The sequence below is a fragment of the Sylvia atricapilla genome, chromosome 13 (genome assembly GCF_009819655.1).
Source record: "Sylvia atricapilla isolate bSylAtr1 chromosome 13, bSylAtr1.pri, whole genome shotgun sequence".
Classification (NCBI taxonomy): domain Eukaryota; kingdom Metazoa; phylum Chordata; class Aves; order Passeriformes; family Sylviidae; genus Sylvia; species Sylvia atricapilla.
Window position 1 is genome coordinate 9691507 of NC_089152.1, and position 12088 is coordinate 9703594.

At 42.5% G+C, this 12088-nt stretch overlaps 1 protein-coding gene across 1 annotated transcript in view; it reads left to right on the plus strand.

Annotated features, from left to right (window-relative positions):
• Positions 1–12088, plus strand: part of HDGFL3 (HDGF like 3) — a 37209-nt gene that overhangs the window by 23269 nt on the left and 1852 nt on the right. Inside the window, exons 3-5 of the mRNA XM_066328356.1 lie at positions 2707–2845; positions 4139–4297; positions 5856–6002. Coding sequence (XP_066184453.1) covers positions 2707–2845; positions 4139–4297; positions 5856–6002 — 445 coding nt within the window. The remainder of the gene's footprint in view (positions 1–2706; positions 2846–4138; positions 4298–5855; positions 6003–12088) is intronic.

Sequence of the window (12088 nt, forward strand, 5' to 3'; positions counted from 1 at the left end):
ATAGGGAAAGAAAGGAATCGGAGCACAAGAGGTAAGTTAGGTCTCATCATAATTGCTACAAAGTGCAGAGTTTCAAGATTATAATGTACATGTTTCTAGTTTAAACTATGTCTGAGGTAGCTAAAAAATAAGCTCCATTCAATTTTGCATGAAATATTTTAATTTTAAAACTTTTCCTTCCCCATTTGCAGGTAACACATTTTCTAGAATTCCTTTAAAACTGGAAAAAACTAAATTCTGATGATATTCTAAATTCAATGTTAGAGGCTTGAAGCTTTATTAAAAATTTATTGTTTATTTTAGAATTTAATATTATTCCAGAATATGGTAAGCTCCACAGCTCATACATCACATTTTATTTAAAAAAAATCTTTAAAGGTAGTTTCTGCTTTATAAAGTTCATAATAGCCTCTCTTTAGTTAAAATAGTTCTTCCCATTGCTAGAATGAAACAACCTGATACTTTGATGTATTGTTGTCTACTAGTACTGTCACAAAATAATCTGAAAAGAATAAAGCTCAAATAAGCTTACAAAGCTTTCAAATCAGAAATGAAAATGTAATTATTTTTTTAATGAAAGCATCATTTTTGAGAAACATTTAAAAAAAAAAAAAACTGACCACTTTTCTTCCAAAATGAGTGAATCCCAAACTGATAATCTCTTTTGTTTTGGATTTTGTGAGCTGATGATCTCACTGTCGCATCTGAAACAGGAAAACAGTTTGTAGTTCCTACCTTATAAATGTAAAAGCCTAACTGTTAAAAATGAACTGTAGATTGCTGCTCCTTAGTTTTATAGCAGAGCAATAGAAACTTATACTCTCCCAGTGGCAATGAATGTACTTCAAGCAAAGATGTAGACAGTTTTTCAGTGTTTACTTTACATAAAAGGCTGTAGAAACATTTCCATACATTACTGTTGAGCTAAGTTAAGGTAGCACATACTAAGTTTCAGACAGTTTTCCTTTGTTATTTGTGTTGGAATTGTTTGTTTGTATTTGTGACAACAAGGAGACATCTCCTGGTGTTAGCAAAAGCGTAGATAACATAATTTATTCAGTGTAGCATTTATATTAACATGATGTCTGTTAGTTTGGAAATCACCATTTGGCTTTCAGGTAGAAATGCATTCTTGGCTTTATAATTATATAATTACGATATTTCTCAATATCCAGCTGAGTGTGGATCCTGTGCTGTCTCACATGAGTTAGAAGGAAGCTCTTTCCTCAGGGACTTGTCATCTGATGCCTTTTTAGCAACCAGTTAGCTCTGCAATGGCAAACTGCTTGGCCAGTGGGATGATTTAAATGAATGGAACTTCACACATTCATAAATGCTGGGCATAAATCAGGCATTAATCTGAAGTAATGATTGCAGAAAGGAAGAAATATGATCCTGTGATTAAGATATTAGACTGAGACTGAAGAGAGCTGGTTTTTCCTCTGTGCTCTACTATCAGTTTGAGTTTCACCTTGGACAAGTCTTTGTGCCTCAGAAGCCCATCTGCAAAAAAGGGGATATTCCCAATGTCATGGTGAGGTTACAATAATAAATGTGTTGGATCCACAGTCCCACAGTAATGGAGACCAGAGAGTTAACATGAATTGTGAAGATCATCAGAAAAGTAGGATAGTGATTATGGTGAGGGAGACTGGGACTTGCTCAGCTCTGGTCTTTGATGACACAGAATCTTTACATGTGGGAATGAAGGGGTCTTTTTGCCTTCATTGTTTTAATTTAGCTTGTGATTACAATCCGAACGTCACCATGCAGAATGCAGAGATGTAGACACCCAACAAAAAGAAAGTTGTGCTTTCTTCAGTTTAAAAGTTAAGAAGGAATTTTACTGTAATGTGTGTAGAAAAGGCAGGACAAATCATCACTCTTCTTTTTTATATAATTATTTTTTTTCTGTATTGTAATGCTTGTGCCTGAAATTAGTTGGCCCAGTGCATAGCTGACTTAGGCAGCACCGAGCATAAAATCCCTCCTTTGCTGTGCTGTCTAAAAAACTCTTCGGCCACAAGCATCCTGTGTGTCTCATTGTTTCCTTGTATTACTCATCTGCCTATATTCATCCATTGTTTTTTGTTCCCGTATGAAATTATGAGATTTTTGGGAAAGAGCATTTTTATTGTGTTTGTGCAGAATTTAGTATGCAGGGGGCTAATTCCAAGAAAGCAGCTCCCAGGCTTACTGGCAGTATAGATAATAATAAATGCCACTGCTTTTTCTGTCCCACAGTACAAGGGATAAATTTTGGCTCATGGGTCCTAGGCACTCCTTACATGCTTAACTTTTCATGTGGCATTTTTGAGGCCTTTCTGGATTTATAACACTAGGATTGGAAGTTTGGTTCCTTGCTATCGCAAGCAATGACATCATAAACTGTTTCATAAACTTTCATAAACTATTCAAGTGCCAGTTCCCAGCAGTATTTAATAAAATAGAGATGTTTCAGTTGTTTCTAGAGATACCCAGCATGATTTTACTACATCAAACATCAGGATGGTGAGCCAATCCATTAAATCAGACTCACAGCAGTAACTCAAAGCCAGTGTGAGAAAGAAAGAAAGAAAGAAAACTAGAAAAGAAATGATGGAATGAGCAGAAGAATAGGGAAAACATTTTCACTGTAATGTTTTGATTTTTTTGAAGAGGAGAGTGGTAAGTCCTTTTTTGAATGTTACCTCTGTTAAAATGCAGTGCGTTCCTGGGGCCCAAAGACCTTTTCCCATATAAAGAATATAAAGATAAGTTTGGGAAATCGAACAAGCGAAAAGGATTTAATGAAGGCCTGTGGGAAATAGAAAACAACCCTGGAGTAAAGTTTACTGGATATCAGGTAAATGACTTTCACACCTATTCCTCTTTACCTTTCTTGTTTTATTCTTTTACTGCTTGTCAAAGTGAGCATTTTGAGAGTGATGTGTAAGGTTCTGGTTTTGATGGAGCAAGAAAGTTTCACAGCTCTGGTAATTGTGTAATGTAAAGACAACTGTGGTCTCACACTCTGTGACAAATGAAACTTTAATCATACTGCAGAGCCTTTTGCTTTCTATGATATTCTGGGGTGGTGAAGTGGAAAATTCTGCAACACATTTAGTTAAATTAAAAACGGATGGTTTTATTTACTCCTGTACAAACATGAATAATTTCTGACTTCTTCTTTCTGATGTTTATTTTTATATCAGGCTCTGTGTATTTTACACAGACCTTAAGGTCATTGCACTTTTGATTTTTACATTGGTAATGTATAACACACAGTGCCAAAGCTAAGAGGAATGAGGAGGTGGAGGGTAAAGCTGCTGTTAGGAGACAGTTGCTGCTGTACAACAGCTCTCCCTGTTGGGTGTCCAGAGCAGAAAGTCAGTGAAGCTGGAGGGGGAGAAGAGTAGTTGGTGGGCTGTATAAAACAAAGAGCTTTTCTCATTAAAAAAATGTGGTCCTTTGAAGGCAGGAATCACCTCCAAAAGAAGACAAACACCTATTACATTATTCTCACAAAACCCTACAAGCCAGAGATACAGACCACCTGCAGAAAAGCTGCTGCCTCTCTCAGTTCCTGTTTCATATTTTCAGCCCTACATATGTTTTGCATACACTTTGGGATTTTAAAAAAGTCCAGCGAATGGTCTGTGGGAGATGGGATGTCAAAGAGTGCTCAGCCTGCTGGTCAGGGTTTGCTTTTCCAAAAAACAGAGGTCTTCCCCCTTGAGAAGAGAGCAACAGCCATCTTCTCTCACAAAAACAGTCTCTCCTATTGCAGCCAAAGTCTAAAAGTTTCAGTAGTTTTTCCCAAAGTAAAACATGCCAGGTCTCTCCACTGAGCAGCCCTTAGTTCTCCTCCAGCAAACACATTTTTGTTATCAGATCTTCTGTTTCTGTGTAAACCCTTCAGAACATGCTATCCCAGAATCTGCATCTGATAACTGAGTTCAAATGGTGACTGAGAAAATTGCCTTTGCAGCCCTTTTTCCTGATAATTGCAAAAATAACCTGAGCTCTTCCTAACTACAGCAATTGAAGTGTGAGGTGTCCATTTCCACTATTTTTATCTTCAATGCAAAACAAAAATCAAGTAATAGGTATTAGTGATATTTTTATTGTTTATGTTATTATTGTTGTTATTTTAAAGGCAATTCAGCAACAGAGCTCATCAGAAACTGAAGGAGAAGGAGGAAATACAGCAGATGCCAGCAGTGAGGAGGAAGGTGATCGGGTAGAAGAGGATGGAAAAGGAAAAAGAAAGAATGAAAAAGCCGGCTCAAAACGGAAAAAATCCTACACTTCAAAGGTGATCTTCTGACTTTTCCTGTTGTTACCCATGGACATTTATAATTGGAATACTGTTCACTTCGTGGAAATTTCTTCTTCCTCCTTTAGCATTTTGATTCTGATACCATAACTGTGGTGTTCAAACAGGCAAAGGGAAGTGCTCTTGCTCTGTAGACAGCTTTGGTGAGACACCAGCTGAGATACTCTGCCCTGTTCTACAGAGAACAGCTCACACACTGAGAAGAAGGTGAAACTGTGGGGAGGAGATTAGAAGGGCTGGAAAGAAAATTCATGCAAAAATTGGAGTAATAGGTTTGATCATCTCAGATAGGTGTCTCCCCAAGAAGAGGGAAAAAAGCCTTAGGAGTGGGCCTCCTGAGAGTCATGGATTCAGGTTTGGTTCCTGTCCAGGAGAATTGAAGCTTCCCTCTCCCATCTCCCAGAAAGATCTTGTAGGGTCAGATGTGCTCAGCTGCTCCTCTTGTAGCTGAGTGTAAAATACTTCATTCCAGGACACAGAATGGGAAGGAGGAAGAGCTAATTCATTAAGCAGGGACTAGGATGCTCAATTTGTAGATGTAAGAGCTGCACTGTAGTACCTACCAGCCCTGTTAATGTCTTAAGTAACAGTGTAGATCAGGAAGTTAAGAGTAATGAATATGTCTGTCTCACAGTGGCTGGTGAACATAATCCCCTGAGGAGTGACACCTTTGGGTTCTCACTTGTCAGCTGGGTGAAGGGGAGCAACATTATGGTCACTTCTTCTGGTTCTGCATGTGCCTCCAGGGCTGCTCTTCACCTGAAAAACTGTGAAAAGTGTGGCAGAGTAAATTTACTCACAATCATGTTATTCTTCTCTGAAAGTGAAAACTAATTGAAAGGAGAAGAAGCAAGGAAACAATCTGATCCAGGCACAGTTTGGGGGAGAGTGTGAATTTTTGTGGTTGATTTACCAAACAAAATGTATTTTCACCCGTTTTGTGTGTTTTACATTAGAAATTCAGGTCTGGACTACCATCTTCTTTCCAGAAGACTGTGCAAACAGAGGATTATGAAAATGGTGGCTTAATGCCACAATTTATCCTTTTGTACTTTAGAATTGCATAACATAAAGGGAACAGAAAAGATGTATTGGTTCCACATGGCTCTAATGTTAATATATTAAAGCTGACAGCACTAAAAAAAAAGTATGGAAAGCAGCACTGCTAATGTTATTCTCATTTTACATCTCTGTGTTTAATCAAAACTTTTGTCAAGCTGGCACCATCTGTTTCATTAACTAACAAAACCTACAGGTGACCCAACACTAATACCCAGCTCCTATTACTGTGTCTGTCTTTCAGTCAATTGAGCTGCCAACCTGTGCTGAACACAGAAATCCACAGAAATTGCCTTCATTGGTGGCAGTAACTCCAGCTGCTTCCCCTGAAAAATGCTTTTCACCCCACATACCCTTCCCAATATTCACCTTGAACAGAGAAATGCATGATCAGACAGAATTCCATATACATTTCAGAAGTGTCTTTCTATGGCTGAAGCTTAGGTTTTAATTTTAACTTTGTTGTTAATCATTTTAGAAATCCTCCAAGCAGTCACGGAAATCTCCTGGAGATGAAGATGATAAGGACTGCAAAGAGGAAGAAAATAAGAGCAGCTCTGATGCTGGGGACGCAGGCAATGACACAAGAAACACTTCTTCAGATTTGCAGAAAACCAGTGAAGGGGTAATCTTCTCTTCCTGTCATTCATTTCCCATGTAGTTTGCTCCCGGGGGGCTTTGGAGCCAGGGGTGACCTGTGTGTACCACATGCCACCTTCTTGGGTTACATTTCAGTGCTCAGAATGTGTCTAGAACAGAAACATGGACATGGTACAAATTTTGCTCTAGAGAAATGACTGAAAAAGAGCATTTTTTTTGTTCTGACACTTGCTTAGATGTCAGCTGAGAGGAGCTACTGAAAACCATGAGCTGGAATGATGCAAAATTGATGTGAGAGCAGAGACAGACTGTTTGCATAATGCATGTTGGCTCACTAACAGGGGGAGCCTGCTTACCCTTTCACACTTGTTCAATTTGTGTGGTCCCAGGGTCTTCTTCAGAGTTCATGAGAGCTCATGAGCACATTACACACTCTGCACACTGCAGGTTCCAGGGCAGATGCTGCCCTGAGCTATGACCTTCCAAGGACAGGATATACAGTCTGCTTCATACAATCTCCTTCTGTGTTTGTGCCAGTTGTGTGTTCATATCAAGATTACTTCATTGTGACCACAACAACAAGATGGGAAGGCTGCTGTGCAGGGGATTAGCCTGGCAACTGGTTACTCAGCCACCTTTAACAACCCCTGCTATTCCTGAGCCTTTGGAGCAGCACAAGCCTCTCTGCTCCAGCACGTGTAGCTCCAGCTCAGAACCAGTCCTTGTGCAGCTCCCATGCCAGGGCTCTGCCACGTGGGCAGCAGCCGGGCTGGGCTGTGGCAGGAGCTGAGTGACACGAATCCCCAGGTGTGAGGGGAGGCCAGCCAGCACAGCCTCTCATCTGACACTGCTGAGGTGCCTTAGCACCCAGCTGCATGCTCAGCCACAGCCCTTTCTCACAAAACACAACCTCTGGGGAGCTGCTGTTGTCTCCTGCTAAAAACCTCCTCCCAGAGCTTCCTTCCCCTGTGTCTCTCTGCAGGGCAGTGTAGTTGTTTTGTGACTCTGCTTTATAAAGGCTTTGATAGGTGGCCCGCGTGGTCACAAGGAAAATGTGCCCTGAGTGTCTCCCATTCACGCTGAACAAGCTGCTGGCTTGAGCCAGAGGCTGATGCAAGAAGAGCTGTGCCCAGCTGTGCCCTCCCAGCCTGTCACCTACAGAGTGCCAGAGGCCAATGAGCGTGGCCCACATTCTGCCTAGGGAACCCTGTGACACATCCGTGTCTTCAAACAGGTATTGGAGTGAGAAAACTGTTTGTAAGATGCATCTGAGGTAGCAGGAGGTTCAGCAGGGCCTGCAGTGTTTCCCGTGTTTTTGGCAGGGACAGGGGATATGTCTGTGAACTTCTGGCACATTTTCCATGTAGGGACAAAATGCTTACTGAGTTAGGTCAGTCACAGATTAAGTGGTTAAAACGTCACACAGGATGTTGGCTTTGTGGCTGTCGACATTCACATGGCTCGCTCTTCTGCATCTGACATGCTTGTGACATGCTTGTGACATGCTTGGAAGGTAGAGTCCAGCATGCTACAACATCGTGGTGCTTCTTAGCATTTTTAGGATTACAATATATATATTTTAGGATTTTTAGGATTACAATACAATATACAATTATATATTTTAGCCTCTGTGCTGAAATACTGAAATACTGTTAACAGTCTTACCCTTCAGCGTTTCATTGAGGTTTTGTCAGTAGTGCAATTCTCCTCGAGGACCAGGAGGGGACACTCCATCTCCTGCTGCTCCTCAAAGCCAGACCAAGTGTCGTTTTAGAAGACAGGGTAGCTGGGGGAAGAGTAGCAGGTTCTTTTCCAGTTGGTGTTAAACAGCCAGTCCCACAGCGTGTCCAGATTGGTGCTGGGGCGCAGGGCCAGCTGTCCTGCAGGACACCCAGACTAAGGCTCTGCTGCAGGGGTTGAGCTCCTCCAGCCCACACTCCTGGACTTCTCTGCTATAGAAAGGAAGGTTGAAAAAGACCAATGTGATCCTGCAGGGCTGGGATCTGATCCTTCTGTTCACACACATGAATTCAGAAGAATGTCTCAACCTGCCAAAAGACACCACCATAGATGAGATAATGGTCTCTTTGGGATCACTTAGCTCGTGAGAAGAGCCCTGGGCCAGCAGCAGGCAGTGTGAAGAGGATGGGCTTCCTCCCCTGCAGTGTGCAGAGCCCACCACTGTCCCCAAATTGGCCACGCCAGGACATTGGTGTGGCCCTGAGATGGCGCCAGGACCCTCTGGAAAGGGCACGGGGCACAAACCGGGGCTGCTCAAAATCTGGTGTAGAAAGATACCCTGAAGGCACAGACAACCAAAACAAGGGTTTGGGGCCCTGATCTCAGGGACAGAGGTGTTTTCATTCCCATGGTTTTGCCACTGTGACCGGCTGCTTTGAGCTGCCTGCTGATGGAGGCTGAGCCACCTCTGGCAGGCACGTGTGGCTTGGCCATCCCACCCAAGGTGGTCCCCATGGGCTGAGTGCCTCTGGCCCCTGCTCCGCACCTCCCGGGCCTCCCAGTGTGCAGGAGCTGCCTCGAGGAGACAAGCTTTTCTCTTAATAATACTACTAATAATGAGGTAGTAATTACCTTTTATAATGCTTGGACTGTAGGCTGAAGACACATCTCCTCAGATCAGATGGAATCCTGCTTTTTAATTACACCCTCAGCATTTAGGGATCTTCTTGAAGGGCTAACAACCAAAGTCAAATGATTGCAGGAGCACCTTCGCCTGTATTTTTTAATGAAAATTCTAACCTCCAGGTGGTAGAGGTAAGCTTGAAAACCCGAAGTGATGGCTTCCTGAAGACTCAAACCCAGAGCAAATAAAAGTACTTTCAGCACTGTTATATTTTTTCAGTCAATTTCATATTGTTCAAGGGCTCAGCTTGTGATTTTCTTTTTAATCCCTTGAGTAGACAAAGGTGCTTTCCTTTTTTATCTCCATCCCTTAGTTCCTGAGCTATTCCTGAGTCCTACAGGCACTCTCAAGAAAGAGACATTTCTTCAGTCCCAACCATAGTTGGTAGCTGTGTCCTGTCACTACCTGTTTTTCACTACCTGCTCTTTCCCTAACTGCTGTTCTTTGTCTGATTGCTTCCCCAGAAAGATGCAGAGCCCGAGCTTCAGGGATTTATCATCCAGTATTAATTAACTAATAGTGTATTAGCTAAGACAGCCCATCCCATAGTTTGCTCAAATCTTGAGTCACAGAATCTCCCCAGAACTGTTCTCTGCTGTTAAATACTAAATTGTTTTGGCTTTCTCAGAATACCACTTAAAGAGAATTTTGTGCTGGAAAGGTATTTATGGCTCTATGTTGTTTACTTTCATGGTATTAAATTAGCTCATAAATCAGTTAATTCATGGCAGCAGATTTACATTCCTCATTTAAATCTGTGGTGACTTGTGTCTTTAGTTCTTGGCTGGTGTAACTCTGAATCTTTGTAACTGAACACCTAAACTGCTTTATACTTTTACTTTCTGGATGGCCACGTACTCATGTTCGAAAGCTGGCTGTAGTTCTGACCTTCTTAGAGAGTGTTTGAAGGTCAGGGTCAGCACTCAGGGTGTGTGGCAAGTTTTCATTTTGGTATTCACTACTTTAGTGACAGTCTGGGCAGTGTGTTGGTAAAGGAGGCATTTGATGTACAGGTGGAGGAGGTGAATGATTTTATTGTCTTCAGAGAAGAATAAATTTGCTGGAAAAGAAATACAGTTTCTTGCTCCTGGTACAACCTGAATATTAAAATGGAGAAAAGGGCTGTGATCCTTTTACTCACACTGACAATCAGTTACAACTGAGTCAGTGGATCTATTTGTGGAGGCAACTGCCAGCATGAATAAGGGGATCAAAATCTTGTCCAAAATTATTGCCATCTGACACCATTGCATTTGGGAGAACATATTTAAAACAGCCTGTGTCCAGGCTTTCTTGTTGTGGTGTTCTTGTGGGGTAGCAACAATCCCAGTTACTGCTGTGCAGCACAAGTGTAATGACCAAACACAGATTCACTTTGTCCTTTTGATGTGGTTTTGAGATGTTTGATTCCTTTGCTCTTCATTACTTATCAAGAATAACATTGGTCAGGCTGCATAACAGGTTTAGGGGGTTATCAGCATTTAAAGCATAGCATCTAGGGCTTGGTTCAATGTAAAAGCATTTTGTACAAATTATGAAAACCGAATTTGTTTTCCTGTCTGATTTTCTTTTCCTGCAATTTGAGGAATGCTAAAATCTACCCTGCAAAGCAAAAGATAACATTTGTAAGAATGTGTCTAATTATTGCACAGTAAAAATGTTCATGTAAAAATCAAAGAGTGATATAGTATATGGTGTAAAGAGTTGTGTTGTCTGCTGCCTTCTAGTAGCTCAGGATAACAGCACTGCTGGCTAAGGACATGGGATGTAACTCAGAGTAAAACATAAATGTCTGAATGCAAGTTGAGATTCAAGCAGCCAGTACAGATTAAATATTTGCATCTCTGTGTATATCGAATGCTGTAACCACTTTGACCTCAAACCAACATGGAATAACAACTATTGTACAGAGCAAGTAAACAATTATCCTTCTGCCCATGCAGTTTTAAAGTACAGGATGGCTGAATTAGTTGCCAGACATTGTTAAGGAAGAAATTTTCAGTGCCAGAAAAACAGACAGCAGTTTGTGGATTTAGTTTTATTCCCCGCTCTGTTTTCTCTGCGTTTGCACTCGAATCACTCCGATCCTGTGCTCTTGCCTTTGTGTGCAGCAGTGCTGGGCAGCATGGCACACGTCATACCGCAGCTTACAGTGAAGCTGAGAGACTTGTTCAAACAAAGATGTTTGAGAGTTGATGTGTTTCTGAAGAGACGTGAAACCATGGCGACAGGGGCTGTGCTCAGCTCTGCCGCAGCCCCGAGCAGCGGCTCTGGGAGCTGCAGGGCACGGCTGGGAGCCAGGCCTGAGCTGCCACACTGCCCCTGGGGCTCTCTGCCTCTGGGGACAAGGCACCTGCTGACTTTTGGGGCGCCTGGCAGTGCACCCAGGAGGCAGAATGTGTGCCGTGATGGAACGTGGCTCTGGAAACTGTGAAAACCCCAGAGGATGACTTGCAATCTGTGTCTTTGTTGTCGCTCCCATGCCACAGTGTGGCCCAAGAGCTGTATCTGTGAGACAGTGTGGAGGGGAAGTAGTGATGTTCGCAGCACCCTACACAATTGCTCCTACACAATCTTCTGGACATAGCCCAGAAGGGAATTGTGGTTAATAACTGCAGATGTTTCGTACTCCAAAAAGACATCTTTCTGTACTGGATCTGAGACTTACAGCATAGGAACCACCTGTGTTACCCCCATCCTACCTGTCAGTGCTGGGCAGCAGCTGCCAATGGGAACCTTAGCAGAAAGCAGAGTCTGATTGACTGATCACATGTAGTTGATTTAATGGGTGTCTGAGTCTGAAAGGAAAGCAACAACAGAGAACTTTCCAAAGCATCTCTAAGTATGAGCTCACTGACTCTGAAACAGGAGAGAGGCCTCCGGAGTGTGGTGTGCTGGATGGGCAGCACATGGCTACACACCTTTTGGGGGTGTCAGGGCTCTGGTAGTGCCTGTAAACTCTCACTGCATGCCTGAGCACTTGCTAATAACCCTGATTGTGTGTCCTTAGTCAGGATGTAGCAGGACCTCCCACACGGAAAGCACAGATTTCCATTTTTACTGTTCACAACCACTTGTCCTCGGAGAGAGCTGCACAGGGAAGATTCTGTAGTGCTGTAGGACAAGGGGTGCCTTGGCCAGAGGTGGGAGGTCACGGTGTGCTGCATGCTGTCATGTTGCTGCCTAAGGTAACATGTCCCAGGGCTGTCAGGTGAATTTTGCCATCTCTGCTCAACTTGAGGAAGCTGACACTTGTAGGTATTTGCCGTGATCATGTAAAGACAGTGATCCGGATCCCACTAATGTCAGGGAAAGCAAGAGCTGACCTTGACTCAGCTGTGGAAGTGGGAGTTCCTTCTTTTTCTGTCATCACCTTACAGTGAACTGGAGCCAAACTGTTTCCTTTTCAGAAGCAGCACTTGGATCTCTTAGTGATGAAAATGTTTATCTTTGCTCATGCTTGCTAA